At 42.0% G+C, this 16,768-nt stretch overlaps 2 protein-coding genes across 4 annotated transcripts in view; both read left to right on the forward strand.

Moving 5' to 3' along the window:
* The window catches only part of lmcd1 (LIM and cysteine-rich domains 1), an 8,831-nt gene extending 230 nt beyond the window's left edge, over positions 1–8,601 (forward strand). The window contains exons 2-8 of one of the 2 annotated variants that reach the window (XM_080777704.1): positions 182–599; positions 3,490–3,605; positions 4,239–4,494; positions 4,961–5,116; positions 5,649–5,864; positions 5,979–6,197; positions 6,451–8,601. In XM_080777704.1, coding sequence (XP_080633830.1) covers positions 564–599; positions 3,490–3,605; positions 4,239–4,494; positions 4,961–5,116; positions 5,649–5,864; positions 5,979–6,197; positions 6,451–6,567 — 1,116 coding nt within the window. In that variant the 5' untranslated portion in view covers positions 182–563 and the 3' untranslated portion in view covers positions 6,568–8,601. The remainder of the gene's footprint in view (positions 1–181; positions 600–3,489; positions 3,606–4,238; positions 4,495–4,960; positions 5,117–5,648; positions 5,865–5,978; positions 6,198–6,450) is intronic. The other variant, XM_080777705.1, reaches the window with a different exon arrangement.
* Positions 8,602–11,942: 3,341 nt separating this feature from the next.
* rpp14 (ribonuclease P/MRP 14 subunit) lies at positions 11,943–16,768 on the forward strand. 2 transcript variants are annotated; one of them, XM_080788903.1, is made up of 6 exons: positions 11,943–12,108; positions 13,373–13,493; positions 13,680–13,761; positions 13,918–13,994; positions 14,542–14,620; positions 15,076–15,269. In XM_080788903.1, the coding sequence occupies exons 2-6, from the start codon at positions 13,402–13,404 to the stop codon at positions 15,130–15,132; spliced, it is 387 nt and encodes a 128-aa protein (XP_080645029.1). In that variant the 5' UTR covers positions 11,943–12,108; positions 13,373–13,401; the 3' UTR covers positions 15,133–15,269. The 2 variants fall into 2 exon arrangements, with proteins under 2 accessions (XP_080645029.1, XP_080645028.1); XM_080788902.1 differs by lacking the exons at positions 11,943–12,108; positions 13,373–13,493; positions 13,680–13,761; positions 13,918–13,994 and having other exon boundaries at positions 14,546–14,620; positions 15,076–16,768.

Genomic DNA, 16,768 nt, shown 5'->3' on the forward strand with positions numbered 1-16,768 from the left:
CTGTAATGGAGTTAAGGTGTCTATGTAGAACTGTGCCTGCCTGCCTGCCTGCCTGCATGCCTGCCTGTCTGGCTGGAGTGAGTAAGAATGTACAGTCACTCATTTGTAGGAGTTTCATTGATGACATCAGAAGGGTGTTTGTTCTCTGCTCACTCCTCTAATTTCTGTCTCTACTGTACAGTATGTAGATGCCTGGAAGACCGAGACGCAGGACAGAGACGCCTGAAAGACAGAGACGCAGGACAGCATTCAGGCTTTGTAGGATTTGATCCTGGACTAAGAAAGGAAGAAAGGGCTACATGTGGACGTGGAGGTAACGACTAAGATCAGCTGAACCAAGAACAGCCTGCCGCGAGGGAAACACAGAAGGAGTTCAAACTCAACGACAAGACAATCGAGAAGAGAGGAGAGGAGTGGAATAAGGAAAAGAAAAGGGGAGAGGAGTGGAATAAGGAAAAGAAAAGAGGACAGAAGAGGAGAGGAAAGGAGGAAGAGAGGAGGGGAACACACAGAGTGTTTGGAACACTTGGACCAACAAGAACAATACAAACCACAACAACACAATGGAGATAAAAGGAATGACAGGCGCCATGGAGAAGGTAGGACACAGCATCCAGCTTTGTTATTGAGAATTCATATTTTATTGGCAAAAAACCCAAAACAAAAATGCTTTCATTGTTCAGTCAAAATGTTCCATAAATCATTTTTTGTTGTTTCAAAATAATTTGCGTTTATGCTTTACAGTTTACAGTCAGCTGCTTAACAAGTCTGTTCAGATCCTACTGTAGATCACCAGCGACACAATAAACCAGCCTAGGCTAGTGTTAAAGATCATATCCCAGATCATCATTACATGATACCATAATTGCATCATTACAAGCATAGTGTAGTACAAGGATCGGATCCTAGATCAGCATTAACATTAAAATGAGTTTGTTTTGTTTAATATTACTGTATGTACTGTATATAACTGTAAAGAAAGACACAGTGTCTCCGTACAGTCCGTAGGACAGTGTTAGTGTAATGTACCCTTTGACACTAACACATTACAGTGTTAGTGTAATGTGCCCTTTGACAATTTGTGTAGTTTGTCTCTGTGGGAGTAACTGACTACTGTTACTGTAGTCATCGGTGCAAAATTAATACAGACCCAGACTTTAGTGCTCCAGTATTAGTTTAGTAAAGTTGAAGTGCCCAGGTATCTTTCTTATTGTTACTGTTGTTTGTCTTTGAAGGACAGACAACTAGTGGTCTCTGTACGACAGACTATTAGTGACATACAGTATGTCTTGCTTGTATCTAGTACAGACAGTGGTGTTCAGTGGCATCTACTCTAGATTTTCTCTGTCCGACAGACTGTTAGTGTTGTTTCACTAGGAAGTGGAGTCAGGACTCATACATCTGAAATAAGCAGGTGTGTGTTGTTGAAATGACCTCTTACCACAATGTCCATAGATAGCATGGTGGTTAATCCTCCCCAAACCCCTACTGTTCTAGGATCACATCCCACCGGAGCCTTCATTCCTATGTCCTCTACTGTCTCCCTCCAGCTTTCATACTATCTGTCTACACTGTCTCCCTCTCAACTTTCATAGTACTGTCTGTCTGTCTGGCTTTCTTCATTTGATCTCTGCTAGGGCTGAAACTATTGATTATTTTCTCAGTGATACATTTTTCGATTAACTAAAAAACAATATTGCACATGCATATGGTGTTGTGCAAAAGTATTGAAATCTATAAGCTATTTAGTCACATTTTGCACCTATGACATGACATGCCCAAAAGAGAGTGTGTGTGTGTGTGTGTGTGTGTGTGTGTGTGTGTGTGTGTGTGTGTGTGTGTGTGTGTGTGTGTGTGTGTGTGTGTGTGTGTGTGTGTGTGTGTGTGTGTGTGTGTGTGTGTGTGTGTGTGTGTGTGTGTGTGTGTGTGTGAGATAGACAGAGGTGGAGATGTGTTGATCTGTCTGAATGACTCAAATGACTATGACCTTTGGAAGTTGATCTCACACACACACACACACACACACACACACACACACACACACACACACACACACACACACACACACACACACACACACACACACACACACACACACAGAGAGTAGAAAATCCCTTGTGTGAAAGAGCTTGTGTGAAGTTCCAGCATACATGTTACTCTGTTGATGTGATGGCATCCAAACAGCTTGTTTGTCTGTCAGTCTCCCAGACACCCCAAAACAAAACACATACACATGCACAGTCTGTCTGTCTGTCTGATATTACTACTAATATTTATTTTGCATATTTCAACAGTCTAAAACAAATTTAGATTGATTGATAGATACTTTGGTACAAAAAGTACACTGCATAGGTACAGTTATACAATAATGCTAAAAGGATACAAAACTAAATCCCAGAGGGCTTGTTTCCATTGTGGTCCTATGTAAATCTAACAATGTCTAGTATTGTGTTGTGACTTGTGAATGATATATGCTGAGTTATGAGCATTGTTGTTGCATTTCTGTGTTGTGTTCTATCTAGGCTATTGTCAGGGTTTAGCTGACCCTTTGGTTGCCCTACTCGTAGGATATTTGTGCTGCCCCCCTCTCCCGACGAGAGGCGAGAGCGCTGCTATTCCTCATCCAGATTGGCTATTTTTGCTGTTTTTGAGGCACACAGCCTGCTGGAGGATTACGCGGCGGAGCCGCAGAGAAATTTGTTATTTTGAGGGTTGGCTTAGGACTTTTTGGCACATTTTGTTGCACCCCCCTCGGTGTGTTGCCCTACTCGCAGTGCGTATTGCGCGTATAGGTAGCGACGGCACTGGCTATTGTCTTGTGTTGTCTAGTGTTATGTTTAGAAGGTGTCAGCCATCAACTTGACTGTGACCTTTTCAACAAGCTCCCCCTGCTAACTTCACACCTGCTACTCGCTCTCTGTCTCTTGTGCGTGCGTGCGTGCGTGCGTGCGTGCGTGCGTGCGTGTGTGCGTGCGTGCGTGCGTATGCATGTGCGTGTTGGGCAGGTACATGGTGAAAGCTATAACCTTGTGCTGTCACCTCTATAACATTCAACAAGCCAGTGTGGCAACAATGACTCAAGTGTCTTTTTTCATGGTTTCTGCAAGAGATTATTATGAATAATAATAATAATAATAAGAAGAAGAAGAAATATAGCTGCAAGCAGCGATAGACGGGGTCAAGCCATAAAAGTAATAAGGCAATAAATTAAAAAATATATTGTTTCTCTACTGTGATGTTCTGGACATACTTTTCATGATTGTATTTCATAGGATTCTTTTTTTTAAATTGTTTTATGAATAGCAATTTAGAAATTGTGTGATAATTTTTTGCATCAGCTGGGGCCTGCCAAAATCGGCTTTGGTCAATGGTAGCCCCAATAAAGGAGCAGTTCACCAATTTTCAACCTAAGCTTGTCCACCGAGTGTCATCAACACTAACATTCACCTCAGCAACACTCTGACATAGTCTCTTCATCTCTCCTGTCAGATGAATGTGGGACAGCATGATGGAGGAGCAGGAGGAGTCACAGAAGGGGAGAAGAGAGGAGGCACAGGGTGTCTGTGCAAGGAGAGCTGTTCTGAACTCAAAATGCATTCCTGGAGGTAATGTCTTTCTCTTTTGGTCTCTCTTTTACTGCTAGGCCTGGAAACACATGAAGGAGGGCAGGTGAAAGTCTTAAGGTGACAAATTCATTTGTGATATACCCTGTAGCAAACTACAAGCCTAATCCCAAATTGCTATTTTTTTAAACATTTTTACAACATTTAGTTTATAATACCATACTTTGGTTTACATTTAAAACGAGGTTAGGTGTGGAGGAAAAAGAAACAATGTTCCACTGCAATGCGATAACATTTAAACTTGCTGCTATTGTATGATACATGTACATAAATGATGATGAAACACAGTTTTTTTTATTGTAACGTGACGCCCTAATTCATCATACTTAACTACACTGTAGTCAGAGTGAACTTGAGCCACGTGAGACATCACTGAGTGCGCTAAACCGTGCGAGTTGCCGTGTCGAACGTTCGCTTAGCCGACTCAGCCCTGTTCGAGTTGCGATATGGACAGAATAGTAAATCATGTTCTGGCGAGAGCGTTTGCCCTGACTGCCACTCATAGTGGCTACTGGCCAATCGCAGCGCGTACTGTTTACTCAAACGCGAAGGCGATTCAGAACTTGCGAAATGCCACCCCACTTTTTTAATAATAATAATAATAAACCTCCACAGTAAGGTGTGTGTGGCATGCGGCTGCAGCGCTGTTGACCACGCCCCTGGAAGTGATGCAGATGACGACCAGCGAATGGGGCGACTGCTGACCGACTCGCCGTGCTCTCATTTGACGGCCAAGGTGAAAGGGGCGGGGGGCCTGCGTCTGTACAAAAGGAACAGGATGACAGTGACCAATCCCGTCGTGACCCGCAAAGACCCCTCCTTCAACACCACCTACTACGATTGGACTCCATTTGGACTCACGCAGAAACTGGTCAGAACCCGCCTCTCCTGTCCTCCTTTTAGATGCGTATCATGTGTCCACCAAAGCATTCTTTTCCAGGTGGCTCACCCAACCCAACGCTTCTAAAACCCTCATCCAAAAAGCCCAAAGTTGAATGAAATTATGCTGCTGGTATTTCCAGCATATAGTATAAATATGCAATTCAGTAGTATAAACAATTCAAAACACATACGAGTGCTCTGGACAAAAACACATCCCCTAAAAGTTACAAAGATCTTCTACTTTTAGCACCTCTCATCACAGTGCTTTTAACCAAGAGTGCCAAGTAAAGTGCAGAGGTAGCGCTGGCACCAAAATAGCCTACAGTACTTCTGTTATCTGTTATATAGGCCTACTCTTGTGTGTGTGTGTGTGTGTGTGTGTGTGTGTGTGTGTGTACGTGGTCCTTGAGTACTCTTCCATACTTCTCCTATGAACCTCCTCTCCTCTCCTCTAGGCTATGCAGTACATGCAGGACTCGCTCCCAGAGAACAGGCGACCCATCTCAGGGACAGAGGGAGTGTTGTATCGGCGCAGGCAGCTCCTTGGACAACTACCTGTCTATGACCAGGACCCCATGAAGTGTCAGAGCCTGACAACAAGCGAGGACGAGGTCGGAAAACAATGGATTACATTATATCACATTACAGCACAAAACAATCCATCATCACATCATATTTCATTACAATAAATTGCAATACTTTGCATTGCGTTATGTTGCGTCGTATTACTGAAGGTTTTCAAGCCGCCGAATCTGTTTGGGCCCAAAACATAATCAAGCGCAAACAGGTGCGACAAATGGGCTCAAATCACAGGCTTGTGCAGACATCAACTAGAGGGTATGTGCGTGACATCATCATCATCATACCCGGGGTATACCCGTGGCAGGTTCTGCGGGAATGCCTACTGAGTGGCAAAAAGCTACTTTCTGGCCTTACAATAAGCCCATACATCCAAAGAGAAAAGTGCTATCTGATTGCATTGAACAACGTTAAACTCACTTTGCCACTAACTTTGCCACTCGATTTTCCACTCATTTAATGCATGCGCATACCCTCTATACTAGAGCAGTACCACGTGAATACCAGCGTCCAAGACAGCAAATAAAACAAGAAAATACTGCATCTGGTCTTCTCTCCTTCTAGATCTCCTCCATGTTGTTGTTCGTGAAAGGTTACAAACAGGAAGTGCTGGGGGTGGGGGAGGTGGGCCTTCCCACTGAAGGAGGGGCTCTGGCAGAAGCAGCCAATCAGAGGAGAGCAAAGGAGACCAAGGACCAGGGTAGCGCCACCAACAGCAAGGCAGAACACCCTGCTGGCTCTACCAATGGAACGCAGAATCCAGACATCATGACTGAATATGTGAGAAACATGCTCAAAGTGTCAGATAACAGATAAAGTGTCAACATTATTATTATTATTATTAAATATTAGATCCTGTGTTTTCATGACATAAACCTCTACTCTCCTCTGCAGTTTTGTACCGGTTGTCATGGCGAGATCACAAGCGACTCTCTGGTTGTTTATGCCGAGCGTGCTGGTTACCATGACTACCGTTGGCACCCTGGCTGCTTCCTATGTTCAGAGTGTGGCCAGGGATTGGTGGACCTGGTGTACTTCTGGACTAATCAGAAGCTGCTATGTGGCCGACACTATTGTCAGTCTGTCTGGCCGCGCTGCTCTGGGTGTGATGAGGTGAGAGACACACACACGCACGCGTGCACACACAAGCATGTATGTACACACTGTACATACATTCGCTCCTTAATAATCACTAACCATGACTTTAAACTTAACAATAAATTAACATTAAATTGAACCATAACCACTTGTAAAGTGAAGACCAAAGCAATGACCAAAGCTCCGCTCCTCTCCTCTCCTCTCCTCTCCTCTCCTCTCCTCTCCTCTCCTCTCCTCTCCTCTCCTCTCCTCTCCTCTCCTCTCCCAGCTTATATTTTGTCAGTCTTTCCATTCGGGGACAGATGGACGGACATGGCATCATGACCACTACTGCTGCTGGCGCTGTGGACAGAGTCTGGACACACCCTGTGTCTGTTCACAATGACACACACACACACACACACACACACACACACACACACACACACACACACACACACACACACACACACACACACACACACACACACACACACACCGGTGAATGTGACATTACACCTTGTCATATCAGCGCTGTTATAATGGTAATTGTACCAATGGAGTTGTAGTAATAATAGTAGTCATAGTAGTAGTGCAGTAGCAATAGTTGTAGTATGGTAGTAGTAGTAGCAGCAGCAGTGTAGTTGTGTAGTTGTGCGTGTGTGCGTTGAGAGAGAAATTCAAAGAGAGAGAGAGATAGGTGTTGACATAAAAGACTGAATGAATGAAGAGAGAAACACTGCAAATCCCTTTGTAGACTCAGAGTTAAATAAATACCAGTACTCAGGGTTTTACAGTGTAATAAGAGTGAGAGGAGATATGTCACAGAGGACGAAACAGTAAGTCTTGCACTCATTCTAATATAAATATTTAGTGTAAGACTTAGTGCAGTACTTTAGCAAAGTACTTAGAGAAGTGCTTAGTTGAATGACTGGGGCTCAAAATACAAAAACATTGAAACATGAGCAACGAGTGGTGTGTTGTTCCATTGTTTGTTTTAAATCTTACAATGTGACCTCAAGATCAAATAACACACTGGATTAGGAATTGATTGATTTAGCCGATAATGTTTATATGAAGTCGGTTTCATATAGACCAATACTGGATACAAACAAAACGATATTAGAAGAGAGCAATTTAAATCAGCTTATTTTTGTATAAATAGTTGTATGTTGAATTTGAATCATTTCACTTGAGATAGGAAGAAAGCTAATTTATTATTGTGGTAAATTTTAACATATTATTTGTTTACATGGACAGCTATGTTGAAGAATGAATCAGCATTTGTCGTCTTGCAGAGAGAACATGAGAAGAGAGAGAATTAACTACTCATTTAGCTGTCATTTATCTTATTAAAGTATTAGCTTGTTATTTTTTTACGATAAAGATTTATAGAACTGGACCTCAAGTAAAAGAAAAACGGCAACATGAATATTCACTGATGATGTATGTGTACAGTACAGTACAGTACAGTACAGTACAGTACAGTACAGTACAGTACAGTACAGTACAGTACAGTACAGTACAGTACAGTCTTTATATTATCACACAGTTTTGCAATGATCCCTCAAATGTGGTTAAAAACTTGTGACAAAGATATATAATGGAAACAGGATATGAACTTCATTGTCAAAAATGACCTCAGTGTACTGAAACGGCAAACTTCACTGGGAATTGAATAATTAGCAGAAGCATCTTTTTTGCGTTATACTGGACAACGTACAGTAGGCTATATATGCCATACCATTACTGATATATTCAAAGGCAATTCAATTACTTTTTGTATGGTAGACAGGCAGGCAGAGAGATTGAGTCGTGAAAAGAAAAGCTAATGTGTTGGGTGTGATTATAATATTTTTGTTGTTGTTGTTGTAGTAGGTTGTGAAGTACATTTGCACATTATCTGAAATCCTGAAATAAATAATAACATTTAGCTGATTTTGAACCTAAATCCCATTGTTAACATTGGGTGTACCCGAATGTATGCCCAATGATGAAAGATTATGCACATTTTGAGGAGAAAAGCACGACACGGGGTTTTTTTCCCCCACACTATAATCTCTTTGGTTTCAGAACAATGGGATATGTCAAAGTTTTCCTTTAATGATGCAAGCGACCCATGATCAAGTATTGTAGTGTGATGTTATGTAAATGAAAGCTGCAATCCATAACATTTATGTCTCTAACCCGGCATTCGAACCTGGGTCTCCAAAGCGAACACTGCAATTTCTACTTCTGGGCACAGCTGGGTACATTACAGGTTTGGTTGGGGAAAGGTCAAGGATATACATTTCTCACCATACAGATTGGTTAAAATAAAAAATGATTTACTAAAGTAGTTATGGATTGCATGCAGCTTCAGAAATGATGTGCGCGTTTTGGGGGCAAGCCTGCCATATGCCCTTAAGTAAAGTTAAAGTTTTAGGTTGTAATAAAGTTTATTTAAATTAAAATACATGTCATATCGTATTATTGGACATGGAGAAAACTTTGGAATGAGGACACATTTTCTTACATGGGATGCGTGTGTGTGTGTTTATGTTTATGTATATTTGTGTGTTTATTTGTGAGTGGGCATGGTTATGTTAAAGCAGCGCTATATGTAACTTTCCTCTTCTATTTAGATTTGCAGCATGATGTTTCCTCACACGTGCTGAATTCCTGTCAGATCCTGTATCTATGTGAGATCTAAATGTCTCAATTGAAGAGCAGGGAGACAACATTGTATAAATTACATTGTATTAACATACACACTCTTACCAAACAAAATGTTACATATAGTGAGGCTTTAAAGTTTAAACCATTGTTCAGTGTATAACAATTATGAGATATATATCCATATGAATGGTTATCATAATGAAACAAACAGACGAGATCGATCAGTAGGTTAAAGAATCAGTAAGATAATGCTAATGTGCTGTAAGGAAGTAAGGAACATGTACAAAACCATATTTTATACACACGCACAGTCACACACACACACACACACACACACACACACACGCTCGCGCACATTTTGAATTATCAGTCTTTTAAAAGCTTCAAAGCCACCAAAGAAAACAAATTCCATCACCGTTATGTCTCATTCATTCTATAAAAATAGCCTGTAATCTCTGTTTTCCTGACATGGTGTAGGAAACGTCTGTCAGCCTGATTCCACAGTGATGTAAGGAGCCAGGAACGCTGTCCTGTGGAATGTTGGAATTCCTTTTTTCCCCCTCAGAAATAGAGAGAAGGGGTGCTTGTGTTCTGCTTTCATTAACAGAAAGATTATACTGCGGTGCTGGGCTAACCGTCTCCCTCTCCGCAGTCCTACTGTCTCCCGCAATAAGTATAGTCTATTTCAACCCTTTCAGTTATTGCGACTGTAGGTCGCAGTTTACTATGAAAACCTGTATTTCCGTTGTGGCCTGCGTTGTCGCCTCCATATATGGTTATACCTTGTGACATCACGCCATGCAGTAAGGGCCGTCGGGATCGGGAGTCGAACCCGCGGCACACTGCCAGACTGGATTACCAGCCAAGGTGCCGATGTCTCCCTTTTAACTGATACCTGTCCATTCAAACTTTAGACGGGCCCGCCCCAAAGTTATTAGAGTTCTCAACAGTCCCGAAAATTAAGGCCCGGCCCTACCTGGGCCCTCATCCAAACCCTGTACACTCAAGACACTGGCCCTGCTGCCACCCTTAGATCTTCATATATGGAGCTGACCTGTTCTGACATTCCATATGTTGATCCGACCCCATCAAAAACCTGTACACTCAAGACACTCCATATTATGGCCAGTACAGAATTCATTCCATATGTTGATCTGACCCCCCATGCCAAAGGGCCATCACTCACCCAGCAGTCTGACATCACCCAGGCGGATGCATGCGCGCGACCTCGCCCTCGCTTCTCGCCCTCAGGGCGTCTTACTGGTCCTATTGTTTGCATGTCTGACACTATCTTCATCCCAGTTGTCCTTCTGTCTGTCTGTCTGTCTACAATGTCTCTCAGTTGTCTTACAGTCCATCTCCCTCTCAGCAGCCATGCTGTCTGTCTGTCTTCCCTGTACTGTCTGTCTCTACTACATTGTCTGCCTCTCAGCCATCGTAGGCTACTATTCTGTCTGTCCTTCACAGCAGTGTCTCACTCTCAGCGTTCCTATCTGTCAGTACCACACTGTCTCCCGCTCAGTTGCTGCTAGTCTCTCCTACACACTACTACACTTTTCCTATATTCCCTCTCTCTCACTCTTCTGTCCTACTGTTCATCTCCTCTATAGCCCCAACAGTCGCACAGTCTTTCTGTCTTACACTGTGTGTGTACATCTTAGCTTTCCCATCATCTGTCTCAGTAAAGACAACCTATAATTAAATTAAGGGAGTGGAACACTAGTTTAAAAAGAGCCAGCTGTATTCTGAGCTGAGCTCAACACTTCTCATGGAATGAAAAACATGTCCTTTGACCTACAGTAAAACAACAACATTATGAAAGCAGGTACTCTGATGTTAATGTAACAATGTTATGCAATAAAATACTCTGTTAAAAGCCAGTGTTATTAAATAATAACATGATTTAGCTGATTTTGAACCTGAATCCCATTGTTAACATTGGGTGTACCCGAATGTATGCCCAATGATGAAAGATTATGCACATTTTGAGGAGAAAAGCACGACACTTCAAATTAGTACAAAATTAGCATTTTTCCGCAATTTCGCAATTTCCGAAATTTCACAATTTCCGCTATTTCCCGCAATTTCTGCAATTTAGCAATTTCCGCAATTTCCGCGCAATTTCCGCAATTTTTCCGCAATTTCCGCATTTTGCTAATGTTTCTCATCCTCCGCAACACTCCGTAATTTGCTAATGTTTCTCATCCTCCGCAACACTCAATTTTTCCGGTAAATACAACACATTGAGCAGGGCACTGCAGGGAGTTGAACCCCGTTCCGGTAAACCAGAAGTACGACACCAGTGCCTTAGCTTTTGTGTATTCAACTATTTGGGTAACATGTGAGCTTTATCCTCTAATTCATGGGCCTGGATTTATTTTTTCAAAATTTCAAAAAACATGAAAAAAACATGGGCTATAACCCATCGTTTTTTTCATTTTTTCATTTTTGTCAAATCATCAAAAATGATGAAAAACGGCGCGCTATAGTATGCTGTACGATATAGGCTATAGCCCATGGTCCAAAATGATGAGAAACGAGGATAACTTTTTTTTTCAAAATTTCAAAAAACAATGGCTATAACCCATCGTTTTTTTCATTTTTTTTCATTTTTGTCAAATCATCAAAAATGATGAAAAACGGCGCGCTATAGTATGCCGTACGATAGGCTATAGGATCAGGCCCGACAAGTAGCATTTTGCACAGTTGCAGAAATATAATCCATTTTATATTAAGGAATGAAATAAATATGAACATTTAAAGGTTTTGGCAAACAAAACTAACTCCCAGTCCCAGTGACCAAGATAAATGTCGTCTATTTTGAAGCTCCCATGCAAAAGCAAAATAAGAACAAGAAGAGATCCTTCCCTGGATCAATTGGAGAAGCACTCCCTCTTCTGGAAGACTTACACACTGCATGATTGGCAGAGACAATAAGTACTTTACTGTACATTTTTTTGACAGACAGACAGACAGACAGACAGACAGACAGACAGACAGACAGACAGACAATTCCATAGGTCAATTCATGCTCTGCGCGTGAGTAAGTGTGTCCCATAGCCCGAACGGTCGTCGTGTTACAATTGGTTACTTCAACTTACTTGGTTGCCCAATGCCCAGTTAGTATGGTTTGTTTATGAAGAACTATACGCATGTGCCGTGCGTTGTTTGAAGGGTATCACTTTGGTGCAAAGTTGCAAACTGTACAATTGTATTGATCGTTTACTATTCTACCTGCATATAGGTTGCCGTGTGTTTATTACCCGTCAATAAAAGATTCATGTGGCTGGTAAGTAACAGACTGAACGATGTCTAATGCATGAGCCTATCTCTATATTAGCTAACAATGCTAACGCGCTGGCTAGCACACAGCAATGTAGCTCTGGTCCAGTGCTTAATACAGCGAGTCTCTCTCACTCGCTGTAAATACTGGACCGGTGCTATAACAGCAATGTTGTGTGAGTTGTGTCAGCATCAACTTCCAATGTAACTTTATTAAAAGTTTGCGGAAAAAAAGCACAGAAAGTACAGTTCAATAGTTTCCATCATTGGGGTCCTTCACTTCATATTAATTTAATAGGAGATAGGAGGATAGGCTGATTGATTATGTACATTTCAACCTAGCCCTGAAACATGACTGCCATGATGATTAATACGAGAGTCATGTTTCAGGGCTAATTTCAACCATAACATTATTAAAGCTAGGTAACACCATAGCCCCTTTCGGGACCCTCTGTTAGCTTTTCTAAAGTCTGGACGTCGCTGCCATAGGGTCTCTGATCGGTTATTAATGGGATGCAGATGTACATACCCTCCGTTCACGGAGAGCGGCGCCGCTTGAGTGTTTGTGAGATGTAAAGATGCATAACGTGGATATAGGAGACAACGGAAATGTGGGCGAAATCGCATTAACTAATTATTGATTTTATTCTCTGTCAGACAAATTAATTTTACACAGCCATTAAAGGGCCACAAAAATGGTCAGGTGTATATGCAATACCAGTATATTATTAATACAAATATCAGTCAATCAATCTATATCCCATATCTGGACCATGATGTTGATGACGATATTTTATACGAGCTGTAAGTGTGTCTCAGGTGCGAAGACTTGCAATGCACACTGCCCTGATCATAGACATATGATCAGGGCATATACCAGTTCTTCTGCAGAGATGACCGATCAGAATCACACACACACACACACACACACACACACACACACACACACACACACACAGACTTTTGGTATGGAATGAACATAATATAATAATTAGGCCTGCATCGCTTTGCCTAAACATTGAATTACAACACCGCAATTTGTTGAAGAGACATCTATACATTTTCAAATGATATTGTTGTTATGCTTAAAGCACTAAGGCTTCTTTACATCAGGTATAAAGTAAAAGGAAAACGTGACAACCGTATGGAAAAAGGGGCAGAAGAACTGGGAGGCGGAGGCGTGGGGGGTGTGCTGCCCGGCGCAGTGTGCATTGCGAGTCTTCACGTCTCAGGTCCCCAGAAATCTAACCATATCCCTCATTGTCATTAAGGACGTGTGTGGGGTTGTAAATCCAGTAGAATGCAGCACACTGACAGAACGGAAGAATCTGCAGCTTTCCAAAGAGTCGTGTTGAAAAACGCATCACGGTATCACTATTTGAAGGTTTCTCTGTAAGTATAATCATAGTATTGCTACTGTGCTAATTAAACTGTATGTCAGTGTGTGAGGTTCTGTTGTATCTGAGTCATGTGTATGTACTAGTATGTTAGTTTCTTTGTTATAACTTCACCAATTTCAAAGACCTCGATCCATGTAGTTGTTCTGATAGTATTGTGTGTGCGTGTTCGTTTATTCAGTGTGTTGGGGAATCAAGATGTACCGAGTGCTGTGGAGCTAAAGACGTTGATAATTCAAGGCCTCCAAAACCTTTATGGAGAGGTAAGATGACTGAATAACTTACGGCCTGTGTATTTTGAGTGAAGGTGCCCAAACTGCCTCGTATTATAATCTGCTCTACAGTACAGACAGTGCATATTTACAAAAATGATAACCAATCACTAAAGTTAAACCTCCGTCTGTCTGTCTGTCTGTCAGGTTGGTGCTGCATTTCCCTTTGACCTGTTATCGTATGAAAAGGACTCTCTCACTTTTGTTCTGCGCGTTTACAGCAGGTAATCACTGTTTAAATCAATTTGTTATGTTGAGGAATGTATTTCTGAGTAATAGTACACGCTGTCATGGAATTTTATCTTTCTATCTTGTTGAATTAAACCGACACTTGTTGATTTTTAGATTTTTACAGTGTGTACTATGTGCACAAAGAAGTGCATTCAGTAGATGCCAAATTGCCAATGCAGTTCTCTACTCCAGTGTGTGAAATGCAAGCAGTCCTTATTCGTGTAGATAATGATCATAACCTTGAGATCTTTCTGAGATCTTCCCCGTTCCCATGCATTCCTAAAATATCAGCCTGTCTGTTCTATGTGTATCATATGTTAGGAGGAGTGCATGCTTATAGCTCTAATGGCCATCCTGATTGTTTTTGCCTAATATTATAATCCAGATTATTGATAATGATGGTTTTTGGTGTGGGGAATTCGTTTTTTTAAATCATTTTCTTAACACCTGGCTTGGTTTTACTTGAGTAATGGTGAGGAGACCAGGGCAATGTGTTTCATTTAGTTTGTGTGTGTGTGTGTCTGTGTGTGTCTTTTACAGAGGTCTGGTAAAGTTGTGGAGCTCTCTGACTCTGTTGGGATTCTATCAGAAACAACGCTGTGCCTTCATGATGCAACAGGTCAATAATTGTAGTATTACTAAAGGGGCATGAAATAGTTTTATAGTTATTTGTTCGCCTGTATAGGTTAAAAACATGTCTTACCTTATAGTACACCATGATGTAAGCAATGCAACTGCAGCTAATACAATTAATAATGGAGTGTGTTAGATTTCAATTCAAGACATACAATACATGTAATCATCAATACTAGGAGCACTAAAAGCATATTTACAGAAAACTGCGGGGGTAATTTAATTCATTTTGGCAATCTAGAAGACTTGTCTAGGTCTCTGTCTATGCATGTTTTGTTTAGTGGTAAATACATTTTCTTTTATGGTGCTCATAACCTCTGGCTACATTTATGTTCTATTTTTGTCTATGATCAATCTCAGTCTTTCTCCTTTGATGTTTCTGACACTGGTGTGTGACCGGTAATGTGACGGATGTGCTCTTGTGTGCGTTTGATTCTCCAGGTCTCTCCTTTCCTGTTGGCTCTGTCTGGCAATAGCAGGGAACTAAAGCTAGACTGACACACACGCATGCACACACACACACACACACACACACACACACACACACCACACACACAGTGGAAATGAGTTACCTGTGGAGACTCATCCTTCCAAGGTCACGCCCACCTTTTCACTCTTGGATCATAAGTGCTGCTCAGACACCAATTGGACCACGTCCTCCTCTCACCACCTCTCCTCCCTTCCACCTCTCCCTGCGCCTCCTCTACGTCGGCCAGAGTGCCTCCCTCGTAAGGTCTTTCACTTCCCGTGACCTGGAGCTGTTCTCTGAGCTGACGGGAGACACAAACCCCATCCACGTAAACCCAGCCTGCCTCAGCACCTCCTCCCCTGCGTCGGGCAGCACCTCCTCTCCATTCACATCCCCGGTGGTCCATGGAGTCCTGGTGAACGGCTTGGTGGGTGCTGTCCTCGGCACCAAGCTCCCAGGCCCCGGATCAGTCCTCCTCCGGCAGGATATCCGATTCCCGGCTCCCCTCTACCTGGGAGAGGAGGTGCAGGCTCTGGCCACGGTGAGGAAGGTCAAGATGAATTTGGCCTTCATCACTGTGAGATGCTCTGTCCAACGGGATGAGAAGGTGGTGATGGAGGGAGAGGTGGTAGTCAGGATGCCGTAGGAGAGAAGAAGCAGAAAGAGAAGGACAAAATGAAGTAACATGTTGAGGAAAAGAAAAGGGAGAACAGGAGGAGGAGAAGCTGGGGAGGAGGGGGTTGTGCAGGCAGGAGGCCTCTGAGAAGAGCAGAAGTAGGAAGAGTGACTGAGAGGATGAGAGATGTATCTTGTAACCATTGGGTTGTGGTTTGATTCACACAGCAAATATGTCCTGTTAAAAGTGTCTGAGCAGTGCACGATCATATTGGTCACTGTGCCTGTTTAATATGAATGGACATCTGTTGACTGAGTGGAGGAGACTAGATTATCTCTGTATGAAGTCTGAATCACAAAACCCCAGGTCTGTGTATTATTATCTGATTAGTCATAATTAAATATGCACAAATGTTCCAGTTGAAGCTGTGAAAGTGTAATTTAATGACTAAAGGCTGCAACATATTTCTTGTGGAAATTGAGTTCTGCAGAGAAAACGAACACAAACATTTATATTTTAATGGGCTTGGCTAGCGATTCAGGGACTGGAGCCAGGCTAGAACATTATGACACCAATGCAAAGAATGTGTGATTGCTCAGAAATTCATATTCTATAGTGCAGTGATGCAAATATCCTGCATCCTTAGACTCACTAAATTGAGAAAGGATGCAATCATGTCACCCTCCGGTTGTCCTGGGATGCAATACTGTACTCAGTACTGTACTCTTAACGTTGTTGAAGTAGAACTCTTAAAATATCCCTGGGACCCAATTACATCCCGGAAACCCATTACATTGAAAACCTATTTACGTCACTGATAGTGAATAGATAGACGAATTCAGTTTCAGCAAGCTCAAAGAAATGAATCATCTTTTGAAGTATCCTGCCAACATAAGATATGTTTGCAAATGTAATATCATTTCAGCATTCTGTTTTAGTTGTACTGGTTAAAATCAGTAGTTGAAATACATGGTGGTATTGCACAGATCCTGTTTGACTGGAGTTGAAAACATGTATGGTATTTTGAGTTTAAAACGAATAAATGCTGT

Source organism: Protomyctophum bolini, assembly GCF_963924005.1.
Source record: "Protomyctophum bolini genome assembly, chromosome: 2".
Taxonomy (NCBI): Eukaryota; Metazoa; Chordata; class Actinopteri; order Myctophiformes; family Myctophidae; genus Protomyctophum; species Protomyctophum bolini.

Bases quoted from the DNA above. Each gene is read 5' to 3' on its own strand.
- rpp14 (XM_080788902.1), top strand. From the start codon at position 15,198: ATGAGTTACCTGTGGAGACTCATCCTTCCAAGGTCACGCCCACCTTTT.